We start from the raw sequence: 14,327 nt of genomic DNA on the forward strand, positions 1-14,327 counted from the left end.
ATTAGGTTTTTGGTAGTGATTACGCGACTGCTCGCTTCTGTTCATCTATGTCCGCATCACTTTCGTCATCACCATGTCGACCGACGCCGACCGTGCCGCCGCTGAGAAGGCCGAGGCCGACAAGAAGGCCGCCGAGGATGCCGCGGCTGCTGCCGCCGCCACCACCGCTGCGTGGCCAATTGGAGGGTATACATCGTTTATCCTTCTCGTGTTTCTTTCTATTGTAGCAGTACTAGCGATATGCGTAGATATTTCTACTGTATGCGTAGTACATGCTCTGTTAGATTGTAACCAGTGTGTTATCAATGCTGTCAATGTCATGCTCATGATTTATTCATGGATTAATTTAATCGAAAAACTGCCTATTTGCTTATCAAAAATCACTGAAATTTTGGTATCGCCCTAGTTGAGACGTGATTGTTTTGGAGCAAAGTTGAGATGTGAATGAGTGCATGTATGCAAGGGCCCAGTGGTTATGACTTGTGATTTGGTTGAAGGCCATGTCTTACAGATTGCATGGACAGCTAACGAGATTGAGGCCCGACCCTTTCCTTCCGTGCCGGGCATGCCGATGCTCATGGATGGATGTCTATACTAGGTTATGTACGTCACCATTGCTTTCTCTATATTCATGGATGAATTCCTCCGTGACAAGGCTCGACACTTTGCTCTTCACTTCACGGACGATCTGGCCATAACGTCCAAGTGCTTCTTCCATCAAGTTGTTGACAACTGCTAAGCGGTCACATGTGATAATAGCAGGTCTTCGGCCAAGGCAAAAACCTTGTGGCAAGCCAGAGCTTTTAGCACCTCCGAATCTTTCATCACTTGTACTATCATAGCCGACGCACTAAGGAAGTTTCTTGCCTCATCCCTGGCGGTAGCTGTGAGTGTGCCTACTTTCTGGTTATTCCCCCCCTACAACATATACATTGATCTTTGCCATCCCTGCCGGGGTGGTATCCAACTAAACCCCCATATGCCTTCCACCCACATGACTTATCTTCAATTCTAACCTTTAATTGGGTCTAGCCCATTTATTCCAACACGTATACGTACATCATTGTCATCCACGTTCTGGTGCAAGCATCTATATCCTACCAAACAAAGCTCGCCACATATGCGAGGAGACGTGTTGGGTACGGTCCATGAAGCACGATTGGTTTTCTCCGAGCCTCGTCACATGTTTTTCTTCTGTTTTAAACCCTTTTGGGTTCTTTTTTCTATATATTCTGAAAATGTTATAAAAATATATACTTGGAAAACTCATTATCTTTTTAATTTGACAAAAAATAATTATGCATTAGAAATGTTCATTGCATATTTAAGAAATATTTATCATGTATTAAAAATGGTCATCTTGTACCTAAAATATCGACATCCACAATACTAAATAGAAAGAAGTTGGAAATTCAATTCATGATGAATCTAATGATTTCCGGTCAAACTTAAAAAGTTTTGACTTTTTAAAAAACAAATACACAATATTTTGAAGCAGATAGAGTAAAATGATTACGAAAACCCAACAGCGCAGCAAAGCGCGCTCATCCCTTCTAATATGTATTAAAATCAACCACACAAATGCACGGGTTGTCCCGCTAGTTTAGTTAAATGGATAATTGCTTCAAGCCAATACATAGAGAGACGTAAATTTATGCATGCCCGTGAATCTGAATTTTCAACTCTAGTACACATGTGTTTTAGGCCAGTAGGAAAGAAATTATGGGCGTGCAACATGCATTATCGGTGGATCCGCGTAAGGGCCATGGAGCCACCCATCAGCAACGGCCCTGTAGGCAGACTCCGTGAGGTGGAAACCATCCCATTGAAGGGCCTGAGATGGATCTGCACACGCCATCACACCTGGCCACCCGCACTCCGAGTTGAAGTCGTAGTTATAAGGAGGTCCTCCGGCACCACAACAGGTGAGGAGGGTTGTGTTGCTGTTCAGTCCTGCGAGATGCCATGGGGAAATTGAAAGGTTACATCTTTGCTCTTGTGATGCTACTTTAATTTTGAACTGCGGAAGACCTAAATTAATCAGGAAGGACCAACTCACCAAAATGCCCCGGCATATCTAGAAATGCAAGGACGGGTCGGTAGTACTCAGCGGCAATGATCTTCGCATGGGGGTACTTGTGCCGGAGCAGTTTGATCCGCTGGCGGAGGAGAGAGTTGTGGTAGCGCCCCAGCCTGTTCGCACTCTTCAGGCATCCGTTCCGATAGTAATCCACCTTGTTTGGGCTAGCAAGCTTTGTGAGCACTGTGGGTACGCAGCCAAGTGGGAAGATGTCTGGCACAACGATGTACTTGGCACCGTGCCGGATCAGTACCTGCAGAGGATTGCCCACTCATCAGTTTATCGTGAGTCATATACAAGTGTTAGCAAAAAGAATAGACCTATCATCCATTCTTTGTACTCCTTCCATTCCATAATGTAGTGCATACATATAGATTTTTTAGAAAGTCAAATCTCATAAACTTTGACCAACTTTGTGGAGAAAAACATTGACACCTAGAATGCTGAAAAAATGTCTAATTTTTGCAGGCCAGAACCCCATTGATCCTAGCCACATAATCAAGAACATAAATTTCCAACTGGTTTGGATATGGTCATGGCGACGCAACCAGCATATAGTACAAAAGTTAAGGCGATAAGATAGACAAGTATTGTGTTGAGGAATATAAAGTCAAAAGAAAACATGTTGAGGGAGAAGTAAATTGTGGGAATTAAAGGAAGAATGGACTTTCCATCTATTATGTGCACAACATAGTACCTCTAGGCCTTGGGAGATGGTGTCAACGATTTGGGGAACATAAGCTGTGGCTTGTTCCACAGTCCTGTTGGACACAAGGAAGCTCCTGTAGTCATTTGCTCCAAACTCTCCCATGACAAACAGGGAGCTCCGGAAGCAATCAGTACCTTGTCCTGCACATCGACGACGTAGGTATGATCAGGTAAATTACTTGAACATAATCACAGTGCTTTCTGAAAATGGTGTGATTAAGGACTGATATTTAATTAGCAGCCTACCCTTGCAGAGCGAAGGCTTGAGTTTCTGGAACCACAGGAGCTGATCATGGAGGGAACTATTGATAGGAGGGTTCACGGTCAAATTCTGTCCCTGCAGGTATGTCAGGGTTAGAGCCGGCGCTCCTACCACGGCGAAGTTTACTCCGGCGGAGAAGTTGCCCCCCTTGTCAAGGTAAGGCGGCACGAAAGGCAGACCTAGAGCTTCGGCTGGAAAATGAAGCAACCATTAATTATATATGTAATCTATCTCCCTCTCTTTCTCCTTTTAATTAGGCAGCAAGATTAACAGTAGTTCAACAAGTTTGGCAGTGCATATGTAGGTGTTTACCGATGAAGTCCAGCACAAGGCGGCCGTCGGTGGCACGTCCGGTGGGACGGCCGAAGAAGGTCTCGCCGTACGGGAGGTTCTTGAGCGGTTGAGGGCCGGGAAGGACAGGATCAGCCCACATGACCAAATTACCGGTGTCGGCGAAGGAGTCGCCGAAGCTGATTATGGATGTGAAACGGCTCTGGCTGACACTGGAGTAGGCACCGCGGAAGTACGCTAGGATGAATAGCAAGAGGAGCGCTGCGTGAGGTGGCCTCATACTTGGTTGCTTGCGCTGCTGTAGCAACGCTTGCTAGCTGCTTCCTGCTTGTTAGTTGGGGATTCCATGCTTTGGTCTCCAAATGCTATATATAAGCAAGCATACCGTGCTTAACAAGGCAAAGAGAAGGTTAATTATAATGCGCATATTATATGATGATGTTCCAGTCAACCAAATGTGTGTTTGGTGTGCATTTTCTACGAATGTACAGGTATATCTTCTTACTAACTGACTCATCAAGTTGGCACTTACTATTTAAGAAAATATGAGTTGTAGATTGTGAGATTTGAGTAGTGACTATGCACCCAAATTCTCTTTACGACTAGAACAAATGTAACAGTTTAAATGATTTCATTGTAGTTTTGGCCCCTTTTCGAGTAGCTTTTTGCATTACTACGTAACCAGTGACATCTTATCAACAGTTAGAACTACAAAGTGAAGTATCATGGAAATTTACAACTAGGAAGTGGACCATTTCGGGGAGTGACTTTCTCAGCAAAAAAAAAAAGCAGGGTGACTTTGACGCAAAGAGGAATTGTGTGGCGTACACTTGTACGATAAAACGTGATCATTTTCTATGCTTTTCTTTAGAATAAATTTTGCTTTGTGAGGAACAACTTGTATTCCGGCCCACACTAAAACTATGCAGGCCTTCTCCCTCCCTCCCTCCCTCCCTCCCTCCCTCTCTCTCTCTCTCTCTCTCTCTCTCTCTGACAACAAATTTAACAATTTAAATAATTCCACTGTAGTTTTGGTCTTCCTTGAAAATGGGTAGCATTTTTTGCTTTATTACGTAGCTAATTAATGACACCTTGATGAAAATTAAAACCTAGAAAGTGGAATACCATTGAAAATTACAACTAGGGAGTAGACTAGTTCATAAGTCTGACTTGCTCAGCAAGAAATAGAAGCAGGGTTGAGTTGTGCGAAAAGAGGAAATTGCCGTTATTGTGTACACCTTGAATGCAAAATATGATGAAATGTGTTAATTTGCCACAATTGGTCATTCATGTGACTATTATATACCCCCCCACACCAACTTGATAGTAATATCGTTAACACGACTGAATATGCACCCGCATTTGGTTGAACGTCCTATTACCAGATTAGCCATTCACAGATATTGCGTTAAAATAAGCTCTCCACCAATTACTATTCATTTTTACGCCATGACAGTTTTGGGGTTTAAACTACTTACAAAATTTTAAATTTGATTTTTTTATTAAATAAATCCATGGTTGAGAGAGAATGAAAGAGTGCCGAGTAGGATCTGGATATGAAATGTAGGTGAAAAAGATGCACAAACTGGACAAGAAATATTTACCTACTATAGGGTCTACGCATTGGTAACAATCCCGTCCGATCTCACTGTTGATCAAATAGGCCATATGAGAATGAATCCAAATGCATAATGCTACCGCGTCCATCACATTTTTTCTTACGAAGGGGGAAAATATGTGCTGATGAAAAAATATTAATAGGCCAGCCAGTTTACTTAATTTGTTAAATCAGTTAGTGTGTTCTTCTTTTTATTTCATTTTCTGGAGTAATACATGTTCTTTTCCTGCTTATTTTGGAAAATAACAGATGGAATCAGTCACGGGCGCGGCGTGCGCCACGCTTCTTGGCCGCTAGTACTAAAACAAGAGGCCAAGAAGCTACAACATTCAGACACATTAGGCTAAATAATCTCATGCACTAATTATCTAGTGGATCCTAGTTCTAACGTACGACCAGACGTGAAAACGATCCTTACATGTTTGCCATCAGGTTTGTTGTAGTATTAGAATAAGAATGCACAGCTCACAGAAGTCAATCGCCGTATCATACGCATGTCGTGGCATCACTGCTGATATCATCAACTAATCAACAAAAGCCATCGTATTCATGTCATACGGAAATATAAGGCAAATTATCAAAAGAAATATATGTAATTTGTATCAACCGAATAAATGAAAAATATATTTTTAAAAACTGAGTCACTTGATCTGGAAATATAAGGCACATATGGTTAAGCATGTAGTCAGGGTTTTAAAGTTTTGACTAGAAATGTATCAAAAAATACAGGGATTTTCCTCCGATACTATTATATTTGCATTGCAATTATATACATAAATATAATATTGTATAGGTGTATTGCAAGAAAAATTATTGCTAGTTAGAACCGACAACTGAATAATAATTTTACTTAATCAAATGGTATAAGTATGACAATTTGATAATCACCTTTTCTTTCTATTCTTTTTTTGAGGGAACATTCTCTTTCTAGTCAATACAAAGGAGATTCCCTGGCGATCTACTAGTTTAAATTCAAATGGGCCTGAAGTCCTGAACCCAGATGATGACTGACTATATATCTACTCCTCAATCATGTGACTTGGTCTCATTTATTATTATAACTATGTTGTGATAGAAGGGCAAGTGAGATTCTCCGTCCATCTTGAAATTAAAGAAGGCCTGTTATTTTTTAAAGTCAGCCGGTGGATAGTTTGACCATGTTTGTAGGAAAAACCTTCAACAACTAAAATACTCTCTCCGTCCCAATACATAGTGTGTATTAGATTTTATTTTTCTTAAAATCAAACCTTGTAAACTTTGGTCAAGGTTAAATAAATATTTATTAACATCTAGAATACCAAATTACTACCGTTAGATTCATCATGAAATATACTTAAATTGTATATGTTTGGTATTTTATATATAGAAAATCTTGTCTTTAAACTTGGTCAAGGTTTGTAAAGTTTGGCTTTCATGAAAAGCAATGCGAACTATTAACTTGGTATCATATTTATTGATAGAAAATCGTGTCTTTAAATTACGGGACAAAGGGAGTACTAAATATATATTATATATGTTTCTCATTATATTAACCTGGTATCATATTTATTGATAGTTTTTCTATAAACTTGTTCAAACTTGGCACCATTTGACTTCAAAAAAAAATTTATAGGTTTTGTTTTCAAAAACGGGGAGAGAGAGAGAGAGGGAGAGATTTTCTTAATATATAAAGTTTATGTTGTTTTAAGTGAAAATAATATACTTATATTTGTCACTACTTTTTTTCAACATTATTATATTCTATATAATTTTATGTGAGCATATTCGTATAGAAAATAATGTTGTTGAAATTTTATATCAGTGAGTGCGGGGAAAATACAAAACAACATGTAGAAAAATATGTATTAAGTTTAACCACACAAACACACAGATTTCCCTGCTAGTTTAGTTAAATGGATGATTGCTTCAAGCCAGATACATACATAGACAGAAATTTACCCATGCCGGCGGATCTGAATTTTTAACTCTAGTATACATGCCGTTTTAGGCGAATAAGAGACACACTATAGGTGTACTAGCGTGCAATGTGCAATATCGGTGGATCCGCGTATGGGCCATGGAGCCATCCATCAGTAATGGCTCTGTAGGCGGATTCCGTGAGGTAGAAACCATCCCAATGAAGCGCCTGAGATGGATCTGCGCACGCCTTCACACCCGGCAGGCCGCATCCTGCGTTGAAGTCGTAGTTATAAGGGGGGCCTCCTGCACCACAACAGGCAAGGAGGGTTGTGCTGCTATTCAGTCCTGCAAGATGCCATGAGGAGATTAAAAGGTTACATATTTGTTTTCATTGTGCTACTTTAATTTTGAACTATAGAAGACTTAAATTTACCATAAATGACTAGCTCACCAAAATCTCCCGGCATATCTAAAAATGTAAGGAAAGGTTTGTAGAATTCGGCGGCAACGATCTTAGTATGTGGGTACTTGTATCGGAGCATCTTGACCTGTTGACGGAGGAGAGAGTTGCGGTAGCGGCCCAACCTGTTAACACTCTTCAGGCTGTTGGAACCGCAGCCCTCTAGCTACCTCTCCTCTCACTCAAATGGAGGTGGAAGAAGAAGAACAGTAGACATAAGATTTTTCGGCCGGCGCACGAATGCCGCCACGGGCGTACGAACACCTCAATCCTTTTCTTCCCTACACTGGCTACATGGCTACACACCGCTCAAACCGAACAAAACACAATACATCGGCTTATATAGCCCAGCACCCAAGGCCTATGACCTAGCACACCACTAACTCGCGTACATCCCGGCCACTACGTTGGCACTAACCACCTGCAACTAACTCCTTGTATCCCTCCACGAGGACGCCAACTAACTGATCCATGCAACTCGCACATGCATGGCCCAGCCGCTGCTGTCGGCCAGCACACCAACGTTGCGCCAACTGGCCAAAGGCACGACGTAAGTCTCGGCAGCCCACTCACGCGGCCAGACGACCGCCTCCATCCTGCATGTCAAGATCATTCCTAACATTCTCCTCTTAATTTTGACTTCGCCATCGTCGGAGTTGTTGCAGCTTCGGTTGTTGTCGTCGTTACGAGCGTGACCCAGCCCGTGGACCCAATCTGGCGCAACGACGCCGGTCGCACCGTGCTCCATCACGACTTTGACGACACACGCCGAGCTCCTTCTCCGTCGGTGACATATGCCCGGCGTCCCTTGGCGCCCCGCACGTCCCGCACGCACCCGACGCGCCCGACGAGCCCGACCGCACCAGTGCGTCCCGCACGTCCCGCGCGCACCCGACGAGCCCGACCGCACCAGACGCTCACCGCGCGCCGCCTACACGTCCGCCATGGTAGCCGCCAGTGACAAAAGCCGAAAGGATGTAGCCGAACTCGAGCACGGACTCGAGTACACTGGTAGAAAAAGGGCCTATAGTCCCGGTTCCGGAACCGGGACTGAAGTGTCGGTACTAATACCTCCCCCCTTTAGTCCCGGTTCAATCCAGAACCGGGACTAAAGGCCCTCCACGTGGCACCAACCGGGACCAAAGGGTCTCCTGACTGGGCTCTGCGCACTGCCCACGTGGAGACCCTTTGGTCCCGATTGGTGGCACCAACCGGGACCAATAGGCATCCACGCGTCAGCACTTCTGTGGCTGGGGTTTTTGTTTTTTTTTGAAGAGGGGGGGGGGGGTGGGGGTTTTGGGGGGTTAATTTAGGTGTTTCATATATTGTGTTAGCTAGTTATAATTAATAGAGAGAAGTGTCCTCTGTTATGTCCGTGCTTGGTCGACGCTACGTACTATACATACGTATATAGAGAGGACTAGACACGCTAGCTAGCTAGTAAGCAAACGAAGGAAACAGAAGATCGTCATGAACATATATGCATATATACAGAGAGAAGTGATATCGACCACCTCTCCTTCTCCGAGAGATTGGTCGAACAACAAGTTCTCGTATATCCATCTGACACTACCGGCTACATATATACAATAATTATCTCTTACAAATATAATCATACGGACTCAGGGTCCACATAGAATTCTCCGTCTTCAGGGATCACGTGGTCAAGAAAGAATGCCGCCAATTCCTCTTGAATTGCTCGCATGCGAGCTGGTGCTAGGAGTTCATCCCGCTTCCGAAACATCTAATTTGAAGAAGGGGGTCAATACATATATATATATATATATATATATATATATATATATATATATATATATATATAAATGAATGAAACTCAACACAAATGATGGTAATAAAATAAAATTGTGAATGTTGTTATTTACGTACTTCATATTGTTCGTTAGAGTACCCGCCTCGCTCACAGGTCGTGTGGTGGATGGACTCGCAGATGTAGTATCCACAGAAATCATTCCCTTATTCCTGCCACAACCACTTTACAAGAAATAGAGGTCAATCAAACTGATAAGCAAGAATGCTAAATGGTATTGATAAAACTAGCGCTTGAATCACTAGGAGATGCGCGGAACATGCTACTATAGTACTTACTTTTGGGTGTCTAAATTCCAGCTCCTTCGGCAGTCCCGGAACTGTTTTGGTGAATTTTCTCCAAACCCTGCCGGACAAAGAAAACAATTACTTGATATCAGGAAATGAACAAAGTTGCTGATATGGTGGATAATGATCGATTTAACTTACTTCTTGAGGATTTCAGTCATGTCCGCATACTCCTTGGGATCTTTTCGTTTAGAGTCCAAGACGGTTACTACTCCTTGCTCAAGCTTAATCTCTAGGAGAATATAGTGGAAACTGCACACACATGCATAACTCATGAATTACATTACTATAACCTTGACTAATATATAAGGGAAACCGAATACGCACAAGACAGTAACACTCACCTGAAGTTGTAAGGAAAGAGTATTATATCTTTGTTTTGATTTATTACGAACGATCGTAGCAAGTTGGTCTCGGTAGCTGCGGCATGAAGTTTAACCTGAGTTGCATCTATGAGATGTGTGTTAATGAACCCAATATCACCGACTTGTCTTTTCTTCAATTCGGCGATCTTCAATCTGCATAATATAGTGAGGATGATTATAAATACGTGCAATGAAAGAGCTAAGCTATATAGAGAAACTTAATGACAGAAGTAGTACTACTTACAGACAGTAGCAGGCGACCGTTGTTTTATCGAGGGCCAATTGATTGAAAAACTGATAGAACTCCTCAAATGGAACAGGCAACAGATCAATTCCAACGAGGTCATGCTCATTTTTAACTTTCACATACAAAATACTCCTCCCCCCAGAGTCTCTGCAGATTTTCAAGTACCAATCATGCAATCTTCGCATCATCGTTGATAGAGATCTTTCATCTTTGACGAGAGGCTTCCCGTACTCGTATCTTTGTATTTGCACCTCCATGGGTTCATAATGTACTTCGTCGGGCAGGTAATCTGCAAGATTGCTATAACCGTGCACCATCCTCGGATCATTATCGACGTTGTGGCTAGGCACCTTGAGCGGGGGGCACGATTGCTTCGCTTGTTCGCCGAGCTGGGCAATTTGTTTCCCAGCTCGACGTTCTTTCAGCCTTTGATCACTGACAGTACTTCCCGACCGCTCCGCTTCGGCAAATTCCTTTCCAATAATGCGGTCATAGTTTCCTTTCGGCGGATCAGACTTCGGTGGTTTTGTCAGGGCAGCCAGAGTGCGCTTCACTTTCACCTGATCTACCTTCTCCTCCGGAGGTGGATGTTTCTTTGCTTTCACCCCTTCAAAGAAGTTCCTCACTTCTTCTCGCGCGATCTCGGCGTTCTCCTCCAGGGTCCTCTCATATGGTAACTTCTCTGGAGTCTTCAGAGAAGGACCGAATCTGTATGTCCTCCCGCCTCTGGTTGTACTGCTAGACGCCGACCGAGCAGATGGAGCGGTTGTCTTCTTTACTTGCTTAAGCGGCGGAGGAGAAGGACTACGACGCGCTGGAGCAGCTGGAGCGGCGGTAGGTCTCTTCCGCCCTTGCTGACGAGGCGGAGAAGGAGGGGCTGGCTGCTCGGGCGTGTCGGCGCAGGCGGAGAAGGAGGCGGAGTGCCGCCACGCGCCGGAGAAGGAGCCGGCCGAGGGCCCTGATCGTCACTCGCCGGAGGAGGAGGCGGTGGAGGCGGAGTGCCCTGACTCGCCGGAGGAGGAGGAGGAGGCGGTGGCGTCCAGTTCGGAAGGTTGATGAGCTCCTTCCGCCATAGGCATGGAGTCTTCAGAGCAGACCCCAGCCGAGTCTCCCCTTCACCGGTAGGGTGGTCAAGCTGGAGGTCCTCAAATCCCTCCGTTATCTCATCCACCATCACCCTAGCATATCCTTCTGGAATCGGTCGGCAGTGAAAAGTTGCGCCGGGTTCAGTAGGATAAACAGAGCCAACAGCCGCCTTGACCTTCAAATTCATCCATTGCGTCATAAGGTGGCAATTTTGAGACTCCGTTATAGCATCCACGGGATAGCTGGCAGGAGCCGTCAAGGCATGCTCCAGCTGAAGCAGCTCGGTGGAAGCCACGCTGCTTCTGCGCTGAGATGGCGGGGTAGCTTCGGGGGGGGGGGGGCTTCGGCAGTACGTTTGCTGCGATTTGCTTCTCGTTCCTCTATCGCGTCTACCCTTGCTTGCAGCGCCTGTATTTGGGTCTGCTGCACTTTTTTCCTCCTCTCATGGGATTTGTAACCGCCTGCGTCCGGAAACCCAACCTTCCACGGAATGGAGCCTGGCGTGCCTCGTGTCCGTCCAGGATGCTCAGGATTCTCGAGGGCCATTGTGAGCTCGTCGTTCTCTCTGTCTGGAAAGAACGTCCCTTCCTGCGCTGCTTCGATATACTGCTTAAGCTTACTGACTAGTATGTCCATTTGATCGTTCGTCCAAATGCACTTCCCTGTTACAGGGTCCAGTGTTCCGCCAGCCCCGAAGAACCAAGTCCTGCAACGGTTTGGCCAGTTAATTGTCTCTGGTTCGATCCCTTTATGAACCAGATCATTCTCAGTCTTGGACCACTTAGGCCGGGCTACGAGGTAGCCACCTGACCCCGTGCCATGGTGAAGCTTCTTCTTCGCAGCATTTTGCTTGTTTGTCGCCGACATCTTCTTACTCTTTTCTGATGTCTTGTGGGCCACAAATGCGGGCCAGTAATCTCTGATCTTCTCATATCTGCCCTTGAATTCTGGTGTCTCATTATTTTCGACAAACTTATTCAGTTCTTTCTTCCACCTCCTGAATAGTTCTGCCATCCTCTTCAGAGCAAAAGACTTGATTAATTTCTCTTTAACTGGGTTCTCTGGATTATCCTCAGGCGGTAGGGTGAAATTTGACTTCAGCTCAGTCCAAAGATCATTTTTCTGCATATCATTGACATAAGACACCTCAGGGTCTTCTGTAGCCGGCTTAAACCATTGCTGGATGCTTATCGGGATCTTGTCCCTAACCAGAACCCCGCACTGAGCAACAAATGCGCTCTTTGTCCGGAGGGGTTCAATAGGTTGGCCGTCGGGCGCGATTGCTATGATCTCAAACTTTTCATCCGAGCTCAACTTTTTCTTCGGGCCTCGTCTCTTTACCGAAGTTGTGCTCGATTCGGAGGGCTAGAAAAAAGAACAAAGACTTAATTAATATGTGTACATACCAAAACAATGAATGCATCAATCAGCTAGTCAGCATAGGCTTAACTAATATATATACCTGGCCGGACTCGGTTCAGTCACCGGAGCCGTCATCACGGTCTCTTTCTTGCACCGGCATTGGGTCACCGGAGCCGTCCTCATGTTCTTCTTCTTGCACCGGCATTAGGTCACCGTAGCCAGCTTGTTCACCCTCTCCTTCCAGACCATCGGTTTCGTTGAGAAACAACGAGATGGCATCACTTCCTTCTACGATTATGTCCCTCAACAACGCTTCTTTTGTTGCTTCGTCTAGGGCGGTGTCCATAGTTTCTACAAATATTTACAACATGGCAATTATTATTCAAACATGACAGATGGATATATTAGTGCCAAACGTAGAACTAGCTACCTAATCATAGTAAGCTATCGGGAGGGGGTATATATCGACAACGACGACACTACATCTATTCTTTCTTCTCCTCTTTTTTTCTTCTTCCTCTTCTTTTTTTATCCTCTTCTTCCTCCCATGTTCGATAGGATCGCCGAGGGGTCGGGAGGTTGCCTAGTGTCAAGGGATTCAACAAAACCATGTCTTCATCATTAGGCGAAAGTAACATGTGCATGATGGTACGAAGCTCTTCAAAGTTGTTCTGGAACGGAGTCCCAGATAGGATAATTCGCTTTTTGGTACAAAGTTCAGCAAGAGCCTTCCGAATATCGCTATTTGGAAGGCCTTTGCTGAATTCGTACCAAAAGGCGGATTATTCTATCCGGGACTCCATTCCAGAACAACTTTGCAGAACTTCGTACCAACATGCCCTAGTTACTTCCGGCTAATGATGAAGGCATGGATTTCTTCAATACTTTGACACTAGGAAACCTCTCTCTACTTCCGGCTAATAAGAATAAGAAGAAGAAGAAGAAGAAGAAGAAAAGAAGAAAAAAAAGAGGAGAAGAAGAAAGGAATAGTGGAGAAAAGAGAAAATAGAATATTCTATTTTCTCTTCTTCTCCACTATTCCTTTCTTCTTCTCCTCTTCTTTTTCTTCTTTTTTCTTCTTCTTATTTATTTCTCCTCTTCTTTTCGGTAGAGGAAACCCTAAATAGCTAGCAAGTATCGTGGGTGTGAGATACATGTGGCCTTCGGTGTCGGACACTACATCCACGTCCCACAAGTGACGTGGGCGTCGAAGCCCGCGCCACTTGTGGGATGTGGGTGTAGTGTCCGACACCGACGGTACATGTATCTCACATCGACGATACTTTATATTTAGGGTTTCTCCTCTACCGCTCCACGACCTCTCGACGACCCTCGTTCCCGATAAAATAAAGAGGAAGAAGAAGAAGAAGAAAAAAGAAGAGAAGAAAGAATAGAGGAGAAGACTTCCTCTTCTTCCTCTCCTCTTCTTCTCCCTCTTCTTCCCCTTCTTCCTTGCCTCTCTCATGAATGTCGGGCGTTCTCGACCCCCCATGTGTCGAAGAAAAAAAAGAAGAAAAAAAAGAGAAGAAGAAAGGAATAGAGGAGAAGAAGAGAAAAATCTTTTCTCCTCTATTCCTTTCTTCTTCTCCTCTTCTTTTTCTTCTTTTTTCTTCTTCTTATTTATTTCTCCTCTTCTTCCTCTCCCCTCTTCTTCTCCTTTCTTCCTCTTCTTATTTCCTTTTTCCTCTCATTCTTTTTCTTCTTCTTCCTTCTTAAAAATACAAGAAGTAGTATTGCCTAATTCATTGTTCATATGAATATACAAACATTTGCATATTTACAATAATTAATATCACCAAAAAAATCTAAGAACAGAAAAAAATCCTAATTTTTC

The 14,327-nt window shown here is 44.0% G+C and overlaps 2 protein-coding genes and 1 long non-coding RNA gene across 3 annotated transcripts; all 3 read right to left on the reverse strand.

Annotated features, from left to right (window-relative positions):
- Positions 1-1,512: 1,512 nt before the first annotated feature.
- LOC125530337 (GDSL esterase/lipase At1g28600) lies at positions 1,513-3,674 on the reverse strand. Its single transcript, XM_087543264.1, has 5 exons — positions 3,363-3,674; positions 3,035-3,241; positions 2,778-2,929; positions 2,060-2,333; positions 1,513-1,953 (listed from the first exon to the last, which is right to left on the reverse strand). The coding sequence occupies exons 1-5, from the start codon at positions 3,619-3,621 to the stop codon at positions 1,721-1,723; spliced, it is 1,125 nt and encodes a 374-aa protein (XP_087399390.1). The 5' UTR covers positions 3,622-3,674; the 3' UTR covers positions 1,513-1,720.
- Positions 3,675-6,787: 3,113 nt separating this feature from the next.
- Positions 6,788-7,621, reverse strand: LOC147984001 (uncharacterized). Its single transcript, XR_015615790.1, has 2 exons — positions 7,310-7,621; positions 6,788-7,203 (listed from the first exon to the last, which is right to left on the reverse strand). It is a non-coding gene; the product is annotated as an uncharacterized LOC147984001 (long non-coding RNA).
- A 1,584-nt stretch (positions 7,622-9,205) lies between these two features.
- Positions 9,206-11,006, reverse strand: LOC147984002 (uncharacterized). The gene is made up of 5 exons (XM_087543265.1): positions 10,043-11,006; positions 9,778-9,951; positions 9,575-9,685; positions 9,425-9,491; positions 9,206-9,310 (listed from the first exon to the last, which is right to left on the reverse strand). The coding sequence occupies exons 1-5, from the start codon at positions 10,360-10,362 to the stop codon at positions 9,293-9,295; spliced, it is 690 nt and encodes a 229-aa protein (XP_087399391.1). The 5' UTR covers positions 10,363-11,006; the 3' UTR covers positions 9,206-9,292.
- Between the last annotated feature and the right edge of the window lie 3,321 nt (positions 11,007-14,327).

Source organism: Triticum urartu, chromosome 2A (assembly GCF_056163025.1).
Source record: "Triticum urartu cultivar PI428250 chromosome 2A, HENAU_Tu73, whole genome shotgun sequence".
Classification (NCBI taxonomy): domain Eukaryota; kingdom Viridiplantae; phylum Streptophyta; class Magnoliopsida; order Poales; family Poaceae; genus Triticum; species Triticum urartu.